The sequence below is a fragment of the Phalacrocorax carbo genome, chromosome 1 (assembly GCF_963921805.1).
Source record: "Phalacrocorax carbo chromosome 1, bPhaCar2.1, whole genome shotgun sequence".
Classification (NCBI taxonomy): Eukaryota; Metazoa; Chordata; class Aves; order Suliformes; family Phalacrocoracidae; genus Phalacrocorax; species Phalacrocorax carbo.
Genome location: NC_087513.1, coordinates 143,549,602 through 143,575,498, shown reverse-complemented (window position 1 = coordinate 143,575,498; position 25,897 = coordinate 143,549,602). Strand labels below are relative to the sequence as shown.

Here is a 25,897-nt window from a genome sequence, read left to right as displayed (position 1 = left end):
TGGCAGATGATCTTGCCAATTTTAACTAGGACCAAAGCGAACAGGATTGCCTCTTTAGAACAAAAAACATCCTGTAAGCTTATGGGAGAAAGTCAGGGCTGCGGGGCTATGATGCAGCAAGCCGTTAAAGCTCATCCTAATTTTAATTATGTTCCTAACTCTTTGCTCTTGCTTAAATCCCACTGAAATCTGTAGGTTTTAGCATGTGTGTACATGCCTTGCTGAATCAGCACTGTAGCTCGTTATATGAATTGCTGCCATAAACCGCAAAAGATAGCCTCCATAAACTTTATTGTCATTACATTGCATTGTCATTTAACATTAAACTGAGGAGTCTGTCTGCCTCAGCTAAAGGCTCAGGTGGACCACAAGCTTTTCTGGCAAAGTGAATGTTGGGTAACACCCTGGTTATGGCAGCTCCTTTCATATCACAAAAAAGGATCTGTGATCTAGACTCCTGTGTAAGATCTATGAGCCTGTAATTGCTACACAAGAATATGCTCTATAGCTGAAAACTTAATTGTGCTCTGTTTGAATAATTGCAGTGACCACATTAGCAACCCTTAAGCAGATTGTGACCCTCTCAGCTACAGAATTTCTGCCGCAGAGGTGGCTGGCGGCAAAATTCAGCATTAATGTGAGTTTTGTATCATCCACTATGCCGTCCATTTTGCTAATATTAGGATATAAACTTCAACTATATAGGATAAAATATATTATGGTCTACTTGCAAATGATTCTTTCATTTGGCCAACAATATTTAATTTATGCCTTTTAAAAATTTCTGACTATTTAGATCTTCAGTAAAAAGCTTCTGATATGACTTGTAGTTCCATGTAGTGCCTTTCAAGACTGATTTTAAACAGTATGCTCTCCGTCTGTGTCTCATGTACTGCATAGAACTCTGCTCATCTTTGTCCCAAACACCAGTGACAGAAAAAGATTTGTGGAGATGATGTCACTTCTTACAGGGAAGGTAATTTACGTGGGGGATATGTGGAAGGTCATTTCTGAACAAACAAGTTAGTCAATGTGAACTATTCAGTTTTGCTGTTTGTGCTTTTCCTTGTCATAGCATGTAAGTTCGTGGTAACCTGGGACACAGCCATACTTCTCCCTTGTTCCTACTCAAATAACCCCGGCATTAAAGCTGCGTATCACAGTTAACAGGCTCTTCGCTGAGGACAGCTACCAAAAAATTCATTCGCTTGTTGACCAGCAGTATTGTAGTTTAGGAAAATTATTAGTGACCAGGGCTAAATTCTCTATGCAAGGAGGTGCTGGGAAGCCATATATTGCTTGAAAAACAGCAGGGCAGGACATTAGTCCCAAATCACCAATAACAATGCAAAATACATTCCAGTACATTTTATCACAACATTAGCCATGTTTATTTGCTCTGCCTGGTGTCAACTTCCAGACCAGCTTCTATTGGGGTTCAGTCTGGCAAGAGTCTCCAGCAGTAGAGAATCTGCTACAGAGACCAAAAGAAGGCCAGTGTGATCTCAGAGTATGTGGTGACTGCTGTGTGGAAATACTACTTGACATATTTGTCATCTGCTTCTGCAAAAAAACCAGAGTGTCTCTGTGAGACTCAACTGCACAAGCGTCTAGTTGAAATGGTTGGTTTTCACATTCATCTGTTCCCCAACGCATTTTACCACATCTGTACAAACATTTGTGCTGTCCCACTGCATAGGTGGTTGGGATTTAAATAAGGAGGCAAGGGATGCTTTCTGTAACAGCTCTGTCTTAAACGTGTGTCAGAACATACCCACAGAGAGTGAACTCAGCAATAAAGCACCCTTCCTTTCCCTTCTGCTGAATACAGCATAAGAAATTGCCACTGTCAGGTATAATTTGTCTCATCTGTAATTCATAATTTCATATGAATATAGGTGAATCTAATCTTAACTAGGAATCATTTCAAAGCCTATACCAATTATAGATAAGTTGCTAGGATCTCAAGCACAGGATTTATAACCTTCCATGAGAGAAAACATGAAAATGAGCTTTTAGAAAGAGGTAGTATTTCGTTTCTTCTTCTTGACTTCTGTGTCTTGGAGGTGATGTTTTCAAGGTCTTCTCCATAACCAAGAGGATTAAAAACCTGCTTTAAACAAGACACCCTTCAGATTTTGTCACAAGGATATGATCTCAAGAGCTTCAAGAGACACGCACGCAGAATACAATGAATCTCGTTAAGAAGAATATTGTGAAAGCCTGTCTGTGTGCATTTTGGCAATCTTCCAGCAGTATGGAGCAGACCTGATTCTGCCCGGTCTTAGGGGAAGTGCAGATGTGCACACAGTGAGCTCTCGCTTCCTTACGCTACCTGTTCAAGACCCGGGCAGATTTCCAGGTCCTGATGTTTACTGAGAACAGCTCCCTCCCCGTGCCTTTGGGGCGATGCACAAGCATCAAAAAAGAGAATGAGGAAAGGGTGTTAGGATCCTCTGACCTGTAGGTAAGCAGGCACCACAGAGCTTTGTGGGGATAAAAGCCAGCCCGAACAGAGGCACAGCCCATGAACGTGCTTTGCCCATCTGCCCAAGAGGGACTGCTCTCTCACTGGAACAGAATCACTGCCCTCCTGGGAAGGACAGTGGAGGTCTGAAAGGCTCCTTGCAAGCTGCATGTGCCCAGAAGGTATGGATATGGCAAGTCACTTTCACCAAATCCTTTATAATATAACCTTTACAATGAAAATGTTTTATTTTTCAGGTACCTGGAAGCTACTATCTGGGGATCACACAGCTCTGTATTAGACTGTAATTAGATATATTTCACAACATCCCCACAGGGGAAATCACTAATTACAGCAGTTTGTTGAAATTAAAGTAAGGATAATAATGGTTGGTAATGACTATGATATTATTGCAATCTTGTATTACTACACTTCTGGCTATGATTGTATCAAATCTCAGAAGCCAAGAGGGTTGGGTCTGGCTGGCATATGAATAGACAATGAAGAACTGAACAAGGCATTTGCAATTTCTTAAGAAGTCATGTGCTCATAAATCACAAGTTATATTAATTTGGTCTGGAATAAATATTCTGCTGCTTTGGTGTTGGGAAACACCCTGGAGCCTGGGAGGTTGTCTCGTGACAGAGAGATAAAACCTACGGCCTGTCCTAATCAGCTATAACCATATAAAAATCCTGTATTTTAATAGGACTGATGATTTTGCAAGACAAGAATATTGGCCATGGCAGCATGGAAAAATCCCAGCTCAGAAACTTGCATTTGCCTTGCATGTGATCATTAGAAATGTAAAACTTACTTTCTTCTCTTGCATTTAAATAATTTTGTGAAGCATTATGGACATCAGTGATGAGGTATTTCCATTGTAAAGTTGGCTGCATCTTAGTAGGGGGAAAGAAGTCTCTTTACCCACACGGACGATGAAGTCATCTCTTACGACAGATAATCCATTCACGTGAGGTAACAATGTCCTGGTAATGTAGTTTTAGGTTTTGCATAGACTAATTAGATGGTATTTGAGCTTTTAACAAAAATGTATCAAAGGCTATTTTTATTCCCTCTGCAAAAAATTATTATAATTTTTTTAATGGATGTACAGAAGAAGTTGCCAAAAGACTGCAGAACTTTGTTAATCTCCGTAAATTACACAGTGGACTGGAGGGCTGTTAGACTTCAAGAGAGTGAGGTAGAAGAGGTGAGGGAGTATCAGACTCCCTGCAGTTGCAAACTGTCTCCAGCTGGCCTAGCTGGACACACTGTGGAAAGAGCAGATGCACGGGAGACTCAGGGAAAGACCAGGATCCATGCAGCCAGTGCCCAAGAAACCCAGACGGGTGGCTCATAGAGTAAATCTGTGTTGTAGCTGAGATGTAAAACTGTACTTTGTGTTGGCATTGGTAGCGCTGGCTGAGCTGCTGACTTGGGCTGTAGCGTCAAAAGCTCAGAGCACGCTTCACACCTGCCCAGGCATAAGATTTCACAGTACAGCTGATGCCAAAAAGGGTGTCAGTCACTCCCTTCCTTAGCAACCATTTCTGGCCAATTGGTCTTGCTTCCTCCTTTCTGCTGTCCCCAGGGGCTTGATCTGGGAGAGCCTTTCAGCTTGCTCAGCTGGCAGAGCACTTCTCTGCTGCCTTTCCAGGGCTTCTCCTCACTTCTTCCTCTTCTGCTCCTACAGCAGGAATGCCATCCTTTATTTTACATAAAATGGCTCTAAAGTTTTGTAAGTGGGTATGTACTGGTTGTAGGTGGCCAGGTTTTGGTAGCAGAGTCTGCAGGGGTGGCCCCTGTGAGGAGAGGCCAGGGGCTGCCCCGTGCCGGACACAGCCACTTCTAGACATCTCCATTGGATCCACCACAGGGCATGGCTGAGCCCTCAGCAGCACCGGTGCCAACTCTGGGAAAACACATTTAAGAAAGGGCAAGGACACTGTGTAGCAGTGTGAGAGAGAGGAAAGAGAAACAGCAGTGTGAACGCCAAGGTGAGAGAAGAAAAAAGGGGATGGAGGTACTACAGGTGCTAGAGCAGGGATTTCCCTGCAGCCCACAGAAGGGTCCCTGCAGGAGCAGACAGCCACACTGCAACCCACGGAAGACCCCACGATGGATGGACATTCCCTGGAAGAACTGTGACCTGTGGAGAGCCTGTGCCGGAGTAGTTCTTGAAGGACTGCAGCCCATGGAAGGACCACACCGGAGCAAAGCGTGAGGAGGAACAAGCAGCAAAGAGGAGCTCTCATGGCCTGACTGCAACACCCATTCCCCAACTCCTCTGCGCTGCTTGGGATGTGGTGGTGGAGGTAGAGGATCTGGGAATGGAGGGGTGAAGTTGATCCAGGGAAGGGGCAGAGGAGGTGTTGTTTTAATTTTGTCTTTGTTTCACACCATTCAACTCTATTTTTAATTAGCAAAAATTTAATTTTCCCCAAGTCGAGCCTGTTTAGCCTGTGACAGTAACAGGTAAGTGATCTCCCTGGCTTTATCTTGACCCACAAGCTTCTCCATCTTTTCTCCCCGTCCTGTTGAGGAGGGGCGGTGGGCGAGCAGCTGGGTGGGCAGCTGGCAGCTGGCCACAGTCAACCCACCGCTGGGTAACAAAGCGTCAGAGACAATTCTGAAGCCTTCCCCCTCTACCCCCAGGAATCAAATCTGTAAAATCTTGGGGGGAAATGGCTTTGAATGGCTGGGCAGTCTGATAAAAATTGTTACATTTTTGTCCTCTGGGGAACAGAAAACCCCAAACAGCAAACCACAACCCACACGAAAAAGCCACGCTGTTTGCAAAGGAAGGCACAGAGCGGCAGGACAGCGCGGGTTCTCATGCTGCCGCTTGCTGCTGGTGCTCTGGGACACTCGCGGGAAGCCAGGGGAGCCGCCTGGGTGTTCGGCTGCGGTCCTCCCGGGGGGGCCAGCGCGAGGGGCTGCTCAGCAGGCGCGTGCCTACAGCGCGGGCTGCATCGACAGACACACCCCCGCCCTCAACCCCGGGGGTGCGGGGCCTCCCCCTCCCGCCGCCGGTGGGGCCTCTTCCCCCGTCAGGCGCGGCCCGGTGACCGCCGGCGCGGGGCGGGGCGGGGCGGGAAGTGTCGCCGTCGCTACGGGAGACCGGGGGAAACCGGAAGCGCGAGGCGGGGCGGGGCGGAGCAGTGAGGCGCTGCGCTGGCGCCCGCTCCCAGCCTCTTCCCGCGGGCCGGCCGGGTGGCGGCGGCAACGGCGTAATGGGCTGCTTCTTCTCCCGCCGCAGGAAGCCGGCCCAGGGCGGCCAGCAGCAGCAGGAGGAGGCGGGGGCCGGGCAAGATGCGGCGGCCGGTGGGGAGAAGGCGCCGCAGTACAGCTGGGACCAGCGAGCCAAGGTACCCCCGTCCCGCCCCGGCGGCGGGTCTCGCGGCTGCCGCCGGCGCCAGCACCGGTCCCCGGTGAGGCCGCTCCGGGAGGCGCCTGCGGCCGCCCCACGGCGGGACAGCGAGCCGTGGGCGGGTCACGCCGCGCGCCCAGGCCGGCGGTGGTGGCGGCGGCCGTCCGCTTGGCCGTGACGACCCCCGCGGGTGAGGAGTGTCCGTCTGTCCGCCGCCGGGGTTGCCGCTGGAGCCGGGAGTCCCGTGGGTGAGGGTTCAGCCGGGCAGACCCGCGTGGGGGCGGCCGGTGGGCTGACGGGCGACTCCTCGTGCCCGCGGGAGCCCGGGTCCCCGCGCCCGGGATTTCTGTGGAGGCACGCAACTTGTGTCCTCTTCGGGTTGTTGGGGGTTTTTTGCTTAGGTTATGGCTTTTGGGTGGTGTGGGGTTTTTTTGTTTGGTTTGGTTTTGGTTTTTTTTTTAAGCTAGAGAAACTAGAACCAGCCTACCAGTCCCTGAAGTGACAGCTGAAGACAGGTCCTTCCCAGCGCTGTTTCCCGACCTGTTGAAGGCAATCACAGAGTCTCAAGCAGGGAAGCACTTAAGCGCTGGATTAAATATATTTCTTCCCACCCTTGTTTGAAGTTTCACTTCCAAAATACATCGTGACATCACAGCCTCGCTAGGTCTCCCCTCTTCTCCAGCCGCCTTTGGGTGGGGGAAGGAGAAAATGGGGCAGGCCGTAAACTTAATTGGTGTTGTTTTAACAAACAAAATTCCCAAACCTTTAGGCCATATTTTACAAGTATAGAAAAGAAAACGCATGAATTTATTTGAATGCTTAGCTTGCTTGTTTTCTAAACTTGGCCAGGTGCTTTATGGTGTCCTTTAAGTCTTCCAAGCAGCTTAAGTCAAGCTCAGATGGAAATGAGCTAGAGAGCGTGCGCATGGCCCGGAGCAATCGGTTCCTTGAGGATAGAGGCGACTTGCTAGTGGATATTTGCACTGCAGCGTTGGAGAGAGAAAAGGGAGGGTGGCAGCCTGTTACTTGTACGGAGACTATTTGTACAGGGAGAGGGCCGTACCGGAACCTTATTTTAGAGTAGCTGAACAAATCTTAGCTCTCTGCAAAAGTACGTTACTGAAAGAGCGTTTGAAACCATATGACTTAATTTTAGAGAAAATTAATCAGCTACAGCTCAACTATGTGAGACTTTTTACTCCATCTGCTTATATGGTACTAACTCCTAAAACGAACAGGAGGAAAGTCAGGATGTAGAAACACTCGATGCAGGGAACAGCCAGCCTTGTTGCTAAGGAGATGGCTGTTGTTAACATGCTGGAAGTAGGCTCAAGCTAACGGACAAGGCTATTACAGCACCAACAGTCTACCTCTGTAGAGAAGAAAAAGCATGTAATGTATTGCATGTGCAACAACTTCCTCCTTTTCTATAAAAGCCTCTTAGAAACCAGAAGAATCAGTAAGTTTGGGCTGTGCTACTGAGCTGCGGAAGCTATCAAATTAGCTGCTTAATTTTGTACTGTACAGCTTAAGAACAGCTGTTTAATGTTTAAGCCCATTTCTCTTGCTTTTTGCAGCCTTATCTTTCATTGGGCTGTTGGGCGTATGGTTGGCACATTAAAGCAGAAAAGCAGTACTGAGACACCTGGTCTTAGGTAGAGGTCAGTGCACTGAGGCCTTAGTGTACTCAACTTGTTGATCCCAGTTTGCATTAAGTGATACTAAGTCAGCATTAATGTAGTAGCTTTAAGCATTGCCTCTGATACATGATCCTGTTGTCTATTGCTTTATCATTTCTGATGCATCACATGTATTATACATCCTCATTTCACAGTTTGTGTTTGTACACAAAGTTAGGCTGGAGTCAGTCAGAAAACTTGTGGCATCAAGACTCCGTTTTGTTTTCTGAACCCAGAAAACCTCAACTTTGTCGACAAATGCGCTAGTGGTCTTTTATGTTCATTTCCTGTTACTTTTAATAATGTGTCAATGCACTATTTGGGTGTTTCTGATTTTAGCTCACCTACTCGGTGATGCAGTTTTGGTTATACAGTGCAGTTCTGCAAACAGGTTTGGCAATTGTCTGCAGTTCTTGTGAGCCATCCTCTGTATGCTCTTACAGGTGGGTAAGTCTTCCTGCTCAGACACTCCAGCTGTCTTTCTGTAAACCAGTGCCATGCTGACACTCTTACTGCAGGCAGAAAAATGTTTCTTATGTGCATGCTCGTCTGATAAGGGATGTGAGGAGGTGACTGCTATCTGGCAGCTGTGCTGGAAGAAGCTCTGAGCCTGAGGAGTTCCTCCAGCGAAACTATTTCTTCTGCTTCTGAAGGACAGCATTGCTAGTGTAGTTTATTTTAATTGTGTTCTGGCAGCAAAAGATGATTGGTATCAGTACAGTCTGCTACTGTAGACCTCGTTAAAGAGTAATATGACAGTATCTTAGTGACCATGCAACTCTTGTATAATAGTCCCGAAAATGGACTGTGTGGTGGAAAACTCCAAACACAAAATATTTTAAGATGCTGATAGTTGAATTGAAATTAAGAGAAGCATATGAATTTGAGGGACCTTTTCAGATTTCTGTGTCACCTCATTTAAGTGAGGATAGAAGTCTGTGTTTTTAAGGTATGGAAAAATTAATGAAATTTAGATTGTGTCATAAGTCTGCTGGGAACTCTGTAATGCTTGCTGACCCGTGGGTTCGGGGAACTATGTGAAGATTACTTAGGGTGCAACAGAAGAATCAAAGGATCAGCTTGAAAACAGAAGGGAAAAGGATGAGTGTTCAGTTTCTTGCTGCTGTGCGGTTCTGAGTCCAGGAGAATAAGTTTATTACAGAGTCTGTTATGGCTGCACCGCATCCTGCGGATTTGTCATGTGTTGCTGTCATCAGAGTCCCTTTCTGACCAAGTGTGAGAGAAAAATTTGGTAGTGCTCAGCCCTCCTTGCCCCTTCTTCAGCTAGGTTTCTGCCTGGGATGAGAGATTGTATTTCTGCTCCTGGTGTCCCTTTTCCTTTCCTACCTTACTGCCATCTGTGTGACTAATGTTTGCATGCATGACCATAACTACAGCAGTAACTGAATACCGGTACATATAGACAGAAGCTGGGGTTTTGTGTATTGTGACGGCAGATATACCCACCTGCTGTGGCCACCTCTGCAGGAGAAGAAACGCAAAAATCTGCATTATCTTTTTTTGCTGTTGTCTCATGTTTAGAGAAGTAGGATTAGATTAATTATGATCGCAATGGCATTTAAAGCTTAGAGGGACTTCCCTTCCCAGCTGATTTTTCCTTTTAGAAGGAACAAGTAAGGTTTTGTTTTATGTCAGTTGATTTGCAGTTTAACTGCTTTAGTTGATAGGAAACACGTGGCCTTCACTGCTCTATTGGGCTGTGATGGCTGCATTCAAACAGTTTAAAAAAAGCTCAGAGGTGTAAGTTTCTACATAAATCATAGATAGTCCTTTTTTAGTTACCTTACATTTGAGGATTCTGGTAGAATGGTCTAAGCTGACATAGACATCTTTAACTATCTAGATCGTGTTTAGGTAGCCACTTCATATTTTATTTTGGAATATAAATAAAATCACTGTCATATTTTTCCTTTTTTTTCCTAACTAGACGGTGAAATATTTTGTCCTTAAATGCAGTGCATCTCCTTTACGCTTCCCAGTGCACCAGAAGAACTACTGCTGTATCTCAAAATGTAGTCTATCAACTGAGAAAATCAGCAGGTTCATATTAAACAATATTTCCAGTTAAGTCAGATATAGGCACATAGTAGCTTCCTTTCTTCTTCCTCTTCTATCTGCAGTATTTGGCAATGGTTTGTTGCTCAGAAAAGTGTGAGAATGATGCTATTACGGGTACTCTGGAAGAGGGGGAATATTACAAAGAATAGAATGAAAAGCGCATTCAGACTGTTGTATTGGCCATGTTTAAATTTGAGGTGCACAGGAGAGGTTCCAAGATGAAAAGTTGTATGCTAGTGACTGGAACCTGTACATATTGTCCTTCTTTCCACCTTCTCTTGTTGCCTAAGAATCTAGATATCTGCCAGAGGTGAGTAACTTCAACAAATAGTCTCCAGAGGATGTTGCAACTCAGTGCTTAAGGGCACCAATCCCATGCAAGTATGAATATGCAGAAGTGTGTAGGCCTGGCAATGCACTTTTCTCGCTTATTTCCTTTCTGTTAATTCCCCTGCTGACACAAATAGCATGTAAAGCCTCTTAAGTTTGTGTGCCTACCCTGTATCTGCAGGTTTTAGTGTCACTGGGTCAGCAGCCAACTTTTGTATGTCATCGACTGTATGTAAGTCCATAGCTGAACCACCATCTGTTGTGATTTAGAGGTATAGGGAATGATTTTCTGAAAATGATATTTAAAAGAGAAGACCTTAGTGTAAGTGGTTTAGAAAGACTTTATGAATCATTGTTTGCTCAGCAGGCTAGATCCAGGTTAACTAGGGGGGACCCATAATCAATTAAGAACAGTACCTGCTCATATTTCTGGTGGCATAGCATTGCTGACTAAAACTCCTTTCCTGATGGACCTGGTGAAAAAGTCTTAAGACATGAACTCATGCCAGAAAGAAAAGCTGTTGGGATCCTTGGTGATCCTAGGCACAGTTACTACTAAAAACTGTGAAGTCTAGTACTTCTAAGTCTTCTTCCAAATGGGAGCTGCTTAGCCTTGGTGCCAGTGAACTGGATAATGGTGGCTGAAGAGATGTACCTCACCTGCAGCCTTCATGTCTGGCCTCTGACCTTCTTGCAAGACAAGCTTTTGCAGGAAGGAAAGCTGCTTACTACACCTTGCACTTGTTGCAGCAGAACTTCCTAGATTTCAAAGCAACCATGGCAAACTCCTGTTTCCCTTTGCTTCTCTTCTTTCCTTGTTCTGTAAAATCTCTGCTCCATGCAATTTGTCCTCCAATCCTTTGTAACAGGCTTATCACCAATGTGATTGCTGATAACTGAAGAGGAGACTTCTGCACCTCTGTTGAGGGGGAAGAATATTGAGTAAGCAGGGATTACTTTTTCATCATATTTGGTTATTTTAGGTCACTCTATGGAGTAATTACTGAACCTGTGCCTAGCGCTTCTGTTAGGTTTCAGCTCTTGAGCTGTGCCCATATCTATTAATGCATGACTCATATCTATTCCAAAAACACTTTAAATCCAGCTGAAAGCATTAAAAGTTGCTCCTACAAATATTGTAATCATTTGGACTTCTACCAGCCTGGGGAAGAAAAGACATTTAAAAATGTGTTAAGGGTTGAAGAGTAAAGCATCTGTCTGGGTGAGATGGGTGGATTTCGACAAAGTTCTTTGAAGCTTTATCCAAATACAAAGGATACATAGATGAGTTATCAAACAGTTGGCTTTTGCTGACCTGCCACATACTTAAGATTTTACAGCAAAAGTTGCACCAGTAGAACAGGCAGAGAAATCTACATAGCCCTGGCTATGGTGGTACAAGGCTGCAGATATTACCTTCTTTGGTTGCTTTTGGTTTTCCTAGCCTGCTTTTTTGCTATGTTGCTGAGATAGAGCTCAAGAAGCAGTTAGTGCTGACTGTCAGGGGAAGGAAGGTGGACGTGGTGATTTAATATTAACCTGTTGATGACAGCTGTAGACTTCAGAGCTGGTAAGCATGAAACACCCCAATAAGCATATTAGCAGCTGTTGGATGCATCCTCAAAATCATAGTTCTGTCTTCATGCTCCTTTGGCATGTTTCATTTACCCAGGCAAAGTGAAACAATCAGGTCTGCTACAGTTTCTTGGGTTAACCCTTCCTTGCTGGGCAATAGCCCTGTGTGGGGAGAGAGTGTTAAATCTGTTTCATTCGGTCCCTCCAGTCTGTATGGCAGTGTTAGTCAATAAATATTCTTGGTCTTGAAAAGGAAAACTGCAAAGCAAAATTAATTGACTCCCTAGTGTGGTGAACAAACTGAGAAGTAAGAGTTGTGTCAGTGCAGAACTCTTAAGTCACATCAGGGAAATAAAATTGAGCTCCTGAATCTGGCAATAAACTGACTTTGAACTCAACCGCTGCTCTTTCTCAAGTGCTCTTATTTGAAACTGTCTATAAGCTGTGGGTTGGCAGACTAACCAATGTTTTTCACCTAGGCCTAAATAAAATTGCAAGGTGGCATTGAAATTTCACATGTCTCTGTAAAGGCTTCTGTGTAGGAAGAGCTAGTGCTACTTCACAGCAGAGCAATTTAGGAGGACATGCTTAGGTGCCAACTTTCAAAAAAGCTGTAAGTTCTGGAAACCTTGAACTTCTCCTTCCTGAAAGAAGTAACTGTTCCTCTGTACTCTATTTTGAAGGCAGTAAGCCTGTCTCCCAAGGTTATCAAAAAAAACCCCCAATACATACATATTCACATAAATATTCTTGGAGATGCCTGGGAAGGTTGCGTCCAAAAGCAATTTTGATACTTATATTCTCAAGTATGAGAGAATATTAGAATATATACTCATATTTATAGTCATCTATTATATTCATATTTATACTGTCTGGATCAAATACGTAACATTACACAAGACTTAAGACCTTAGAGGGTTTCAATCCTGATCACACTGTGTGGCTGAGTCTCCATTCTGTGTCCCTTATCATTTGAGCCTCCCAATTTTATTTGTAACTCTTCCAGCTAACTTTCCTGGATAGGTACTAGTGGTATTAAATATGATCAAGGGTAGATTTCTGGGAAGCCATCTTCATTGTCCCAACTTGCATTTTATTTGGAAGATTCACCAGCTGCAAACCTCCTTTCTGGTCCAGAGGTCAGATATGTTGTCTATAAAAGAGTACAGTGCATCAGTTGGTAGAGACTTTTAGCCTCCATTAGCTATTCTGGACAAAAGCTACCTGGACTTGTTATCCTGAAAAGTGAGTTCATTCACCTGGTATGCAGAAAGCCAAACAACACACAGAGTGGAGGTATTTTATTCAAGTAATTTTTGTGCAAAGATTGTGCTAGGTGGTAACCACCAAAACTAGCACACTGCACTGAGAAACTACAAGGCATTTATACAGTTAAATGTGTCATTCACAGCTAATATTCAGGTGCCTCAGCTAATAATTGGTTAATTTTCTTCTCACTTGAATATAACAGTACAGCTCACTTGAATTTACCATGCTTGCTTATAGATTAAGGGATTTACTAGGGGGGTGGAGGTTCCTGGCCTATGGGTGTGATTTTTAGTATTATAACAAGGCTATTTTCCCTACTGGGCACTTTGTTTTAGTTCTTATCTACATCCCAAATAGTTGTTCTCCTTGACTATATGCTTTATCACCCTGTTCTCAGCGGCTTCTGGGCAGGATGTTTGCTTTGATCAGTCTCTCAGCTCTCCTCAAGGATATAGTTGTAAAACAAGTGTTTCTCTATCTCTCAGTTTCTGTCTCTGGCCCTCAAATTCTGTTTTGCCAGGCTCGCATAGTTCATTGTTATGTCTTTAGCAGACAGTTCCAAAAATTCCATTTTCTTAGGGATATCAGGCTGAGCTGGTTTAGTGAACGTCTGGCTATAGCCCATCCTGGTTTATGCCTTTTTCTTGTCCCTAAATTTCATGGAAATGTTTGAAATGCTGAAGAGGAGGAGGAGGAGTTTCTTACAAATTGGGCTATCCAGAAACTGTTGTAATGTGTTAGAACCGATTACAGCACAGCAAGCTTTAGGGTCCCTGGGCAGATAATCAAACAGCAGGTTTGTGAATTGGTCTTCTATTAGGCTAGTCCAGGTACTTGTATACTTCTGAGTGCTATTTTAATAAGCTTTCACAAGAGGGCAGAGTAGAATTTGCTCCGGGAAGCGTAGTTGTCTTGGCTTGTGTATATCTAGAAATGACTGAGCTCAGATTCTGTTGGTGTTACGAGAGCAGTGGCTGTATTATTCATGCTGTCTACCTGTATCACGTACTGTCCTGGGTGTTATGTGGCTCTTCAGTCTCTGCTCCCCAATGGAGAGTCCCAGGGAAAACCACAGCCGAACTCAAGTGTCCCTCCCCAGCAGGGGGGATGCTGGAGCGTGGAGGAGGAGAGGTCTGTAAACATGCCCGTTGCGCCAGCACTGCCAATGTAGCTAAAACAATCACGCAGTTGCTGTTAGCACAAAAATCTTGCAGCTGTTAGTACAAGATAAGGCAGTGGTACAGATAAGCATACTCTTTGTAGTTTGCAAATGTAATAAAGGAGATACTGTTTGAAAGCAAGCAGCAAGGTTTCCTTGCAATGTGTTGAGGTGTAGTAAAATATGACCAAGAAAGCTACTTCAAAAGGAAATACTGGGCATCTCTAGCTTTATGAATCTTGAAGTATTGTTGCCCAACTAACTTATTGCAGTTGTTATGGTAGTACCGAACGAAGACTATCCTTCTTGAAAAAACTTAGAATCCAGAGAGAAAACTAGCTCCCCCTGCCCCCTTTCTTTATTAGAGAACAAATTGAGCTAGGTTTCTTTTCCTGGAGCATCTCAGAAGTGTAATTTTGGTTCACTGTTGTACCTCAGTACTGTGCATTCTAGTAGTTGAGCTAAAAGCTTCTTCTGATCTTTCATCACTCTTTGAAGAGTTTTCCGGCAGGTTGTCCTGTACAGTGTAGTGCTACCTCAATTAATGTAAGTCAGTTGGCATTTAGCATTATAATATTGTCTGTATGTGAAGACTTTAACTTTTTTTTTCCCCCTTCCTCCTTCAGGTTGACCCCAAAGATTACACTTTTTCCGGACTTAAAGATGAAACTGTGGGTCGACTGCCTGGAAAAGTAGCAGGGCAACAATTTGTCATCCAGGACTGTGAGAACTGTAGTATCTACATATTTGACCATTCTGCTACAATCACTATTGATGACTGTGTAAACTGCCAAATCTTTTTAGGACCAATAAAAGGCAGCGTGTTTTTCCGTGACTGCAAAGATTGTAAATGCATAGTGGCCTGCCAACAGTTTCGCACTCGGGACTGCAGAAGGCTGGAGGTGTTCTTGTGCTGTGCCACCCAGCCCATTATTGAGTCTTCCACAGGTATGAGGTTTGGATGTTTCCAGTACTATTATCCTGAGCTTGCTTTACAGTTTAAAGATGCTGGACTGAGTATCTTCAATAACACATGGAGCAACATCCATGACTTTACCCCTGTGTCAGGAGAAAATAATTGGGGCCTTTTGCCTGAGAATGCTGTAGTCCAAGATTACGTTCCTCTGCCCAGCTCTGAGGAGCTGAAAGCTGTCAGAATTTCTACCGATGCTATGAGGAGCATAATACCAATAACTCGAGGGCAGAGACAGAAAAGCAGCGATGAATCGTGTTTGGCCGTGTTTTTTGCCGGTGACTACACAACTGCGAATGCTAGGAAGTTAATTGATGAGGTAAGTGACCTTTGTCTGTATTCAGCTTTTTGAATTTCTAATTGTACTTTCCGCTGGATAGCCTCTGGTGCTCCCTGAAGGGAGAATGCAGAGGCTCTGCTTGGCTACTAACCATACCAAGCAACCGCACTGTTTAAAACCTTAAAGCAAGGTAAGAGACTGGAGCTCATCTGATCAGTGTTTTACAGCTGACCTTCTGTGACTGGCACATCTATCCTCTAATAGTTCCAGTGTACTTTTCCACCATGGCACACCAAAGCTACGTTGTGAAGAAAATGCGTAGTTGATTTGATGAACTTGGCCAAATGTAGAGTAAGTGATTGGCAATGCTTGTGAAAGGGATATAGCCAATTAACATGTTAGCTTATTGCCCCAAAAGTCACAGCTAACAAAACTGCCTGTCCTGAAAGTTTTTCCAGTACTAACAGAGACTTTAAAAAAATAACGTATTAAATTGTATCCCCTCTGATACCTGGTATTGGAATTTTTTTTCTGGAAGAGGCAGTGAGTGTTTGTTGTGGCTTGTCAACTGTCTTCAATTACTGAAATAGCTGGTGCTGCCCCCCCTTCTTTTTCTTCCCCCCCCCCCCCCCCCCCCCCCCCCCCCCTCCCCTGAGGCAGCAGCTCCCAAGCTTGGCTGAGTTTGGGCTTTCCTGGGGCTAAAATCTGGGAGTGGCTGGCTTTTAGTACCCTGGAGTGCCAGGGATGACAGAGCAGAGCCAGGAACTATGAGCTACAGCTTCTGGAAGAGGTGTCTGCAAAAGCTGCTGATCCCAGTGTTGTATGATCAACAAAACCGATGGAGCTCCTTCCCTTGGGTTTTTAACTGCAAGGAAAGAAAGCTGTAGGGTGTTCCCATGCCTCTCCCTCCCCCTGCCCAGTTGAATTTTGATGAAACTGAGTTATTAACAGCTACTTGAGTGAAGGGACATAATGATACTTATGGATTGTTTTTTTTCCGCAGAAGGAATAGCTATGGTAAAGAGGATAATAGGTGCGTTCTCCTGTGTTAGTAGCTCTTCAGAAATTAGAGTTAAGAAGGTGCTAAAAGACTAGTTAGTGAGATTCTGTGGAAATCCACATGCTTTTAGCTTCACGTTAGATTTGAAGTGAAAAGCCCTGTGTGTGTGTGTGTGTGTGTGTTCGAAAGTTTGTAACTTTTTTCTCTGAAATGGAGAACTTCAGCAGTGGATAGATGAGAGTTTGAGCTAATACTTGACTGAACTGTTGCAGACTAATGAGAACTAACTGCTTGACTCCAGATGCTGAATGCTTTTAAATCCCATTAGTTTCAGCTTGTGAGGAATTGTGGGGGAAAAAACACAACCCTGAGCCATAACATAAAACAAAAATGTTTGCATTTACTCCTCTAGGTGCGCTAGGGCAGAGGAGAAAATCTGGATGAATTGGAATGAAAATAAACAGAAATGTAGAAAAAGCAAATGGTCTTTGAAAAGAGCAAAAAGGGTCCCTTTGCTTTGTGGCTTAATGTGTATGGGGAAAATGGGTCTATTCCAGTGTAATCTGGACACTTGAGCTGAACTCTCTGCCTTAGAAGCATTTTTAACATGAATTCTTTCTCTGTGAACAGATGACTGGCAAAGGCTTTCAGCTGGTACAGACCAAAGAAGTCTCAATGAAGGCAGAGGATGCTCACAGAGTTTTCCAGCAGTGTGCATCAGAATTCATTCCGCTGCTTGAAAAAGGTGAGTTTGTGTTGTTTTCTTTCTCTTCACTAGGGAGTTCTGGAGAAAAAGGAGGAATAAAGGAGAAATTTGTGTTTCAAGGGCATAGTGTAAAGCCAGTTGAGATGAGTTTTGGAAGCCTAAATCAGGCCCTAAACAAGCCAAAACTCCTGAAGGCATCGGAAATGAGCTATTCCACAATATTTTGTGGCTCTGCCACCCCTCTAAGTGGTCCAACCGCATAGCTCGGGAGCAGTGGCAAATACAGATCTGTTTGGGGTGGTGAGAAACAGCTCATACTTTTAGACCATTTCCAACTTATCACCGTTGCTGCTAAACCACCTAGATGTTCAGTGTTTCTATATACATATTTAAGCAAATCGGTATAGATGTGTATAAAGCAGGCAAGTGTTAAATTTCTGTTTATAACTGGTGTACTGTTGGAGTGTTTCAAAAGCGTTTTTTATTGATCTGACTGCAATTGGGTTTTGTCTCTTCCTGCAGAAGTACTGACATCTTGCCATCTGTTACATGTTAAAGCTCAATACACACTCCCAAACTTAGCAGCATGCAGTTTTTTCATAGTAACATTAAGAGGTCTGTGATGCTTATTGCAAGAATAGGACAAAAGTTATTGTACTTATCAGATGACAGTCTAGTTTAAGGGCTATTTTGCACCCATGTGGGAAGAAATAATGTGTTCAGAGTGAAACCAGAGAAAGGGGATCTGCAAATAGTGGGTGAGAACAAGTCTAAAAATCAGGCAGTTCGCTATCTTGGGACTGAGGCAAAAATGCCTGAATGACTCAGTCCTACTCCAGATGTCTGTGAAATGGCTCACTATTTGAGCAGTGTAGTCTGACTCACTTCCATGATGCCCTGTGCTCCTTAGCATTTTTGTGCCATTCCTGCCTTTCAAGAAGTAAAACTGGAATCCTGCCAGAGTCTCTGCAAAAATGAGCATGGAATTGCAGATATTTTCTTCTCAGATAACACTGTGCTTTGATGCTATGGTTAAGTGTTTGTAATACTTTATCCTGCATTACAGATGCTCAAGCAAAAACCATAAAATGCTTCTTGCAAGCTTTGCAATTCCCTATGGGTTGAGAAATCTAGTGTTTCAATGCCAACCTTAAAAGTAGTATTGATTCTAGATGAAACTGTCTTCTAGGTCCAGTGGTTGCTTTGGAGTTCAATGGAGACGGTGCTGTGGAAGGATGCCGAAGCACTATAAATGATGTTTTTAGCGGAACCAAGGTGAGCTGGTGTATTGCTTTATCAGCAGAAAACATTACAGAATGTCTAGGATATTTCATGGTCAAGCTGTAGCGTTGACATACTGCACCATCTTTTTAGGTTTCTCAATGGTGAAACCTCAATATCCTATTTTCTGTTGTTGTCATGAGTTTTTGTACTCAAAACTCAAGTTGCTCGTTGGAGACAAGAAAAATTCCCCTAGGAAAGGGAGTACTAAATCTCCATATCCATTGAAGAATAGAAGATTTCCACTTAAAACTGTTATTTCACATAATAGTAAAAACAGGTTCTATAAATACAATAGGGAAAAGCTCTGCTCCAAGTCTTATACTGAAGTCTGCTTTGTGATGTCCTAGTCTATTAAACCCTGACAAAGATAACATGATGGGATTTCAACTTTTTTCAAGGTTTACTTTTGCTGTGTAGGATATTGCAGAAGGCCTTCTCGCTTCAACGACTTTTTTTTTTTGTTCTGCAGCTTGTTTTGCTGTAGCTTCTTTATAACCCACTTGCTCTTTGCTTGCTGTCCCCATTTCTGTGAATGGCAATAGTTTCGGGAAAGTTTCTGGAAACAATTAGAGCATCTCCTGATAATGAGAAAGTGACAAACCCTTTGCTTTCAAGCAGCTGTTCAAAGACTAGAATGTCTTTGCGATGTAGCGTCCATACAGCTCCTTGCTGTCTTTCAATTCCTTTCAAAAGAGTTACTTGGAACTAGACTGCCCAGTTTCTGGAATACAGTCATCTTGTAATAAGTCATCTCAAATGCAGCTAATGTTTACCTTTTTTGTGTTTGCTATTACACCAGAAAAACCCTGTGTAGTGGGCCTTAACTTGGCTCTCTGAGTCTTGAGAATACTTACTAGAACTACAGTCTGGGCAGTGTTGGGATATTACTGATTCTTTCTTGTGACCCAAAAGTCATCACTGCAAATTTTACCATAAAAATGGCCTCTCTAAGCAGGTGCTTACAGTTGTGGTTAGCATGTTGGTTTCTTTCATACAGAACAAAGCCGATACTGGGTAGGTAAATCACTGGTGGCATTAGATTTCCCCACCCCCACCCCCCCTTTTCAAAGGCTGAAGTGATATTAATTGTTAGAACAAATAAAACTTTATTTTCCTCACTAAAATAACTGGTGTCTGTTGTTATAACATTGTGAATGCCCTGCTCTGAGATGCATCCAGAAACCTCAGATTATGTACTTCATGCTGTGAAGTAACCATTGTTCTTGAAGGTGATCTGTAGTATTTGGGTTCAGTTCCAAATGTGAAATGACTTACTGCATCTGGATTTAAAACTTCTATTTACAGTATGGTTCCATAGTAAAGTCTACCTCACTTATTAAATACTTGCTGCACTGAATTAAGAAGCAGAACTTTGGGCTTCCTGAGAAGTATATATCTTTATTTAGATAAAATGTAACTCCAAAGTTTCTGATAAACACTGAGTTTGCATGGATCCCTAGCTAATTGAATATCATGAGTATATATTTTATAAAATGTATGTATTTCTTGGGACATGATTTAGAGGTAATTTAGGGACTAACAAACTTCAGACTTATTACTAACAGAACATTCACGAATGCTCTATAAAGTGGTTTCACCTCATTGTTGGCTGCCCTTATCATGTTTGAGAGTTGTTATAGTGCTCAGAAAGAATTATATGTATCCTTGATCAATAAACAATGACAAAAGCTCTTAGGAAAACATGTATCCTGTAAGACTTTGCAGGAGATTACTCTGCTTTTAAGCAGGTAGCTACATTTACATTTGAAAACCCCAGTTAAAAATGAAATTCATCTGTTAATAACCTTAACTTCTACCAGGTTTTTGGGGAAGTTAATCTGAAAAATCTGATAAACAACTGTAGATACTCTAGTAAGGGTAGAAAAGTTCTTCAGCAATAGCACCACCAGTGTGTTTTGAGCTGTTTGGTAGAAACCGTGTGTTACAAGCAGAGCTCTATGCTATGCATTTAAGCGGACTTCCTATTTGTGCGGACTGTGTACGTCTACACTCTTTACGTCTGACATTCTTTTTGGTGTGCTTTCTAGTATTGTTCCCCATCTCATCACTTATTCATAAAATACTGTGCAAAATGTAGATTGTAATATTCTGGTAGGGAAGGATGCTGAAAGAATATATTCAACTGTCGTGACTGTGGTACCAATCACTGTTGCATCAAACTGCCAAATAATTAGTAGGTGTTCTGAAGTCCCTTCAAACAGAAGTCTACCAGGCATCCAAGCAACAGTCTAGGAAACCACTTGCTTTGCGGTGATATAATTGTGTTGGGTTTTTTTTAGATCAGATTTTTACTGGACAGCAGGATATTAATCTTAAAACATAGTTTAAGTAAATCAATTCAAAGAACTGTCATAGTTTACATTCACGTGATATTCTGAGCTGAAGCAGAGAAGTGGTGACTGTAGGAGCATAGTCATCTGGAATAACCCATTCCTGCAGTCCCCGGGCGCTTCAGAATAGCTTAGTTGGCTGTGCCAACACTGATGTGCTAAGACAGTGATGATTTCCTCTTGAGGTATAGAAAATATAAGATAGTAAGAACTGAATTTAAGTTTTTGATTGAGGTTATCACTTGCATGTTGAGATTGATGAACAGCCATAACGCTGTCTGTTACACTGAACTATTTGGGCATTGCCGAAGGCATTTGTAGTTGATTTGCTGAAAGCTTTCCAAGGTGACTGTCCTAGAGCTTGGACTTTCACACACGTTGATCAGTTTTGCAAGATGCAAATGTAATTGAAGTTATTAAAAAAAAAAATCATGTGATGAAGAAGCAGCTAAGTTTTTTGAGGGGAATAGAGCACAAGGCAGTCTGTCTTGCAAACTCTGCATTTTTATTAAAGGAAAGCTTAATGGTAGTGTAAGGCTTTTGTGTGTTTGGTTCCCCCCCTCTTCTGGACAGAGTTTGACTTTTCCAAGCAAAGTACATCTAAATGGGACTAGCTGAAGCTGTGATCCCTGAATAATCGAGCCCAAAATTTTAAATTCCCATCAGTGGAAGGTTAGGGTTACTGCAGCTAGCATGTCTGCTAGGAACAGATGACAGTAACAAAGGGTGCAACAGGGCTGAAAGAATTTTAGGACTATTCTAAGACACGGTGGGAACTAGTAGAGTTGTGCTTCTCATGAAATGCAAAAATGAAAATAACCATTACTGGCTCTGAATGAGCAAAGACTACTTGAACTTCTTTATTAGTGATGCATAACTATTTTCTTATTTAATAAAACAGGTTTTTGTATCGGAGAGCAAGGCATCAGCATCTCAAGATGTAGACAATTTCTACAACTTTGTTGACATGCAGATGGGAATGTGAAGTTTAACATGAAGGTGTGCATATATGTTTTGTCTCGGCACTTGGATGTCACTTGGTTTGAATATTGCAGTAGTATCTGAGAAGTTTTGTCATTTGGTTTTGTATTTCTCATATGTCGCTTTTATAAAGCTATCAGTGGTTTTAATACCATATTACCTGGAGTAAATGGCGTAGCTCCCCACGTGCATTGTGTTTGAAACTTATGTTTTGACTCCAGAAACAGTGGAGGTTTTCTACTAACTTTTTACGGTGATTTCTAAACCTCTATGGACACTTGAATGTTTCTTGTCAACATCTAATGGTGAGAGTTATTTGAGAAGTGCAATGCTGATCCAAATTTGCTGCAGTAGTAATTATCTTTAACTCAGACACACTGTTTAGAAAGTGCATTTATGTGAAACTCACTGTTCAAAACCTTCCCACAATGCAAATTTGTCTTCACTGGGGGCCAGGGAGGAAGCTGAAGTCGTTGACTTTTTCTGAAAGCCTAGTCTGAAATGAATTCTCCTGATAGCATGCTTTCAGAAGCAGTGCATGACTTATAAAATGTACATCTGGCTTATTCTGCCTCAGCATCTTTTTTGAATAAAGTTGTTTGCAGCAGCGTTTATGCTGAGAGCTGTCATAACAGCGTTCTGGTAAGTGAGCATTTGCCAGGCTCTTCTGCTCTGAGGTGAATTCTGAGCACGAGTGCTCTGCTGAAGATGGTCCATGGTCCACTCAGGGTCTCTGGCAATAAAGCTGCCTCTGGTATTACCAAGTCATGTATTGGCATATGTGTGAGGTTCGCTTGGACTCGGAGCAATGAGTCTCTGGCACTGTTTTTGTTTGCTAGGAGGGACGTACAGCAACCAGGAGTCAGAGAAGGGCTCTGGCGGCATTCAAAAAGCTCTTCCTCGCTAGACCCCAGGAGAAGGGTTTTACACTTGGTGGTAGTAGTACTGAAAATTTGCCTGAAAAGTACTACACACTGCTGTAGGGTTTATTTTGGATTAATTCTAAAAACAGACTGAAGAAGTGCTACTAGCATTTTGGGAGATGCATTTGAATAGTGATCAGTAAGAATGCTTTTTGCTACATAGTGCATGTTAGAATGCAAATCTATACGGCTATTAAATGCAATTGATTTATTTTTTCATATTACAATCTTACTGATTTTTCTGTACGAACTTAAAGCTTATGTCCAGGTTTACAAGCCCTCTGTAATACTTGAGCAGATTTTTGCGTGCAGATTCTCAAAACCAAATTTCTTTATTAAAATTGTGGCTTGCCAAATTATGTAGGCTTTACAATCCATTGAATGCACTGGGGCTGTGTTGAGGTGCTAAAGCAATAATTTCTTCGTTATGGTCAGCTGTCAAAAGGGAAGGTCTTGTGCATCTTAACGGAAAACAAGTCTCGTTTCATCAGATTCACAGCTCTCGAGCTCCAAAGGTGGGTGGCTAAAAACACATCTCTCTCTAATTCTTTAGAATTAGCATATGAAAGAATACGTTCTCCTGAAATTCATAATTATGTCATGCCCAAGAGATGTTCTGAGCTCTCACTATGTTGCTACTAGGCAAATGCTTGCCCTTAGTTTAAACTATTTATCAAGAATGTGTCCTTAGGACCTCTTAATAAAGTTACGCATAGATTAAATAAGGAAGGGCATCTCCTGAAGTCACTAAGCCATTGATGTACTGAAGGTAATGCCACTTCTGTGAAATGTTGTGGGTTTTTTTTTTTTATTTGACAAAGCGAAATGAAATCTAATTGCCACCAGAGTCTGACTGGTAGTAGAAATTGCCACTTATTTGCACTTAGCCAGCCAGGAGTGTGTTTATATAATGTGTGAGGAGAGGCTGTGAAAACAGCTAAAAATCTTAGATCTGTCCCCAAAGTACTAGCACAATTTGTCAATGAACATTTGCAGGAACTATTTTAGACACATGCAGTAAATGTATTTTTCTGGTATGGACATATGGACAGTACATTAGAACTGTGTACTGTACTTCAGAACTGTCATTGTGTAGTTTTTTGAAGCAGTGCATATATTGGACCATCTTGGTCTCTAAACTTTTACATATAACATTACAAAACTTACACGCTGACATATGATTATATGTATGTTTATAGTTTGTCTTTTGCATCATCAACCTGCTCTGGAAACAAAGTGCTAAATTGAGTCTTGTGACTACTTTTCCTGGAGGAGAGGATGATTAATTGAAAATAAATCTAGGCTTGAAAACAGTGGAAAAACATTTCTATGTGGAAAGAGCAGAGTATTGTGGTTTGGTTTAGTTTTGTTTTGTTTTGTTTTTTTTTTTTACATTGATAGCCTGCTTACCAACATACCTTACCAACATAAAAAATCCTACATAATGAAGGAGCTTCTCAATCCAATTATTTATCTTTTGACTTCAATTTCTTATTATTAGCTGTTAAGAACACTTCTAGCCTAAGCATCAGGTATTGTGTGTGTTACAGAACGGTACGTGCTTCATGTAGTCTTTGTACGTTTGTTGTATAGCTTTTTATGTAATTTGTATTGCACTGTGAATGTCAGTCATAATAAACATTGAAAATCTAAACTCTGGATTCTGGAAGACTTCTTTAACTTATAAAATTGCAAAATATAATTACATTTTATTAAGTATAAAAACTGAATTCCATATTTAAACGGGGACTTTAAATAGATACAGCTAATTGAAAATAAGCATTAACTCTGCAGTCATCCATCCTCCAAAAAAATGTGAATTTTTGACAGCAGGGACTTTTTCCCTGGAGTTAGTGAAGATATGATTAACTTTTACTGGGAAAACTGCAGTGTAAATATGGAAGAAGGTATTCTTATATCAAGCTGTAGAGATAAAGATACAGAGATTCCTGGATGGAGACTGTTAAAGCACTTCTCCCAGATCTGTCTGTGCATGTGGTTGTTCCTTTCTGCTTTGTTTTTTAACCTGTAAAAGTTTTGTGCTTTTTAACTGTGCTTACCTCTTTGGGTATTGGATGCATGCTAGTGATGTGCTCACAGCAAAACCAGGTTCTGGTAGTTATACTAATAGAATTGTTCCTTTAGACAGCAATTCCTTTGTATATCCAGTTTAACATCAAAAGATTCCGGAAAACAGGTAAATATCTAATAAATTTCCCAACTCAGCTTTAAACTGATCAGAAATGAGAATCTTACCCTAGACTGTCTGTAGTTGGAATTTTCATGAAGTGTAAATGTTTGCTGAGAACAGGAAGTACTGTATCAATAGAACTTTCTGTTGAATATCTTCAGTTAAATTGTGAAGCCTTAGAGAATCAAAGCTTCTGGTTTACACTTAGCTACTATTGTACAATTTTACAGTTTAAAAAAAATCTCGTACACCAATTGGATCTGAGTTGCCTAGTAATCTTTTTTACGTAATATCTAAGTCATAGCAAAGCTGTCCTTAAGTATTTTCATGATTTTTACCAATCACATCCTCAAATACTAACATGCAGAAGCTTTGCATCTGTGCCCTAGCTCCTAGGAAGTCACCACTTTCTTTTGTCATACCTAAATAGTCATGCATAAAATGCATGGATTTAAAAGTAATCCACATACCAGGCTGAACTTCCATAACTGGGATGGATTTTTTTCCTCCAATTCCAAAAAGCAGCCTGAAACTTTTTATTACAAAATATATGCTTTAGTAATTCTGGCCAGTACAGGCAAAAATGAGTTTTATTGACTTAAGTGTGAGAGAGAACTCTGTAGCTGAATATCTTCTTCTCTTAAATGCCGTTTTTTTAAAGTTTAGGCTTTATTCATACAGCATTCAGCTTTCTGTGCATATTTTAATTAGCGTTGCTGATAATATTTCCTAGAAGGTGTCAGTCTTTCAGGCTTTTTTCCTAAAGATTTAGTAAAAGCCACTGTGAAATTAAGCTTTTAAGACCTAGAGCAGCCCAGGTGCCTCCTGATTTAGTTCCTAATCTCTAGGATTTTTGCTATCAAGTTCCTTGTTGACTCCATTGGACCTTTGTGCCATTTCTTTTTTAGAATTAATGAGTAAGCTTTCTGAATGCATAGGGTGACATAGGTCTTTGGAGGTCTGCAGGAACAGGTCTTCCAAAGCAAGTTTAAACCTGATGTAAAGCATCTAAATTCTAGTCCAACAGTATTAAAAGCTATGAATAAGTGCCAATCCTAAGTATTGTCTCTAGCATGCATGGATTTGAGTGGGCTGATGCAAGCAGGCTCCATTAAGTTGTGTGCTGTAGGACTGCATTCTTGCTCTTGCTTCAGTGTATGTTGAAGGCAGCTCTGGGGTGGTCCACCCTGTTCCCTGGACATTGCAGAGCTCGCTGTATGAGCTATAGCAGTTTGCTGAGGATAACAATTTCTGAAAAATAACAACTTGCTGTATTG

The 25,897-nt window shown here is 42.1% G+C and overlaps 1 protein-coding gene across 1 annotated transcript; it reads left to right on the top strand.

Annotated features, from left to right (window-relative positions):
- Nucleotides 1-5,604: 5,604 nt before the first annotated feature.
- On the top strand, nt 5,605-24,068 carry RP2 (RP2 activator of ARL3 GTPase). Its single transcript, XM_064438056.1, has 5 exons — nt 5,605-5,838; nt 14,558-15,223; nt 16,815-16,929; nt 18,080-18,165; nt 21,427-24,068. The coding sequence occupies exons 1-5, from the start codon at nt 5,704-5,706 to the stop codon at nt 21,508-21,510; spliced, it is 1,086 nt and encodes a 361-aa protein (XP_064294126.1). The 5' UTR covers nt 5,605-5,703; the 3' UTR covers nt 21,511-24,068.
- The last annotated feature ends 1,829 nt before the right edge of the window (nt 24,069-25,897 follow it).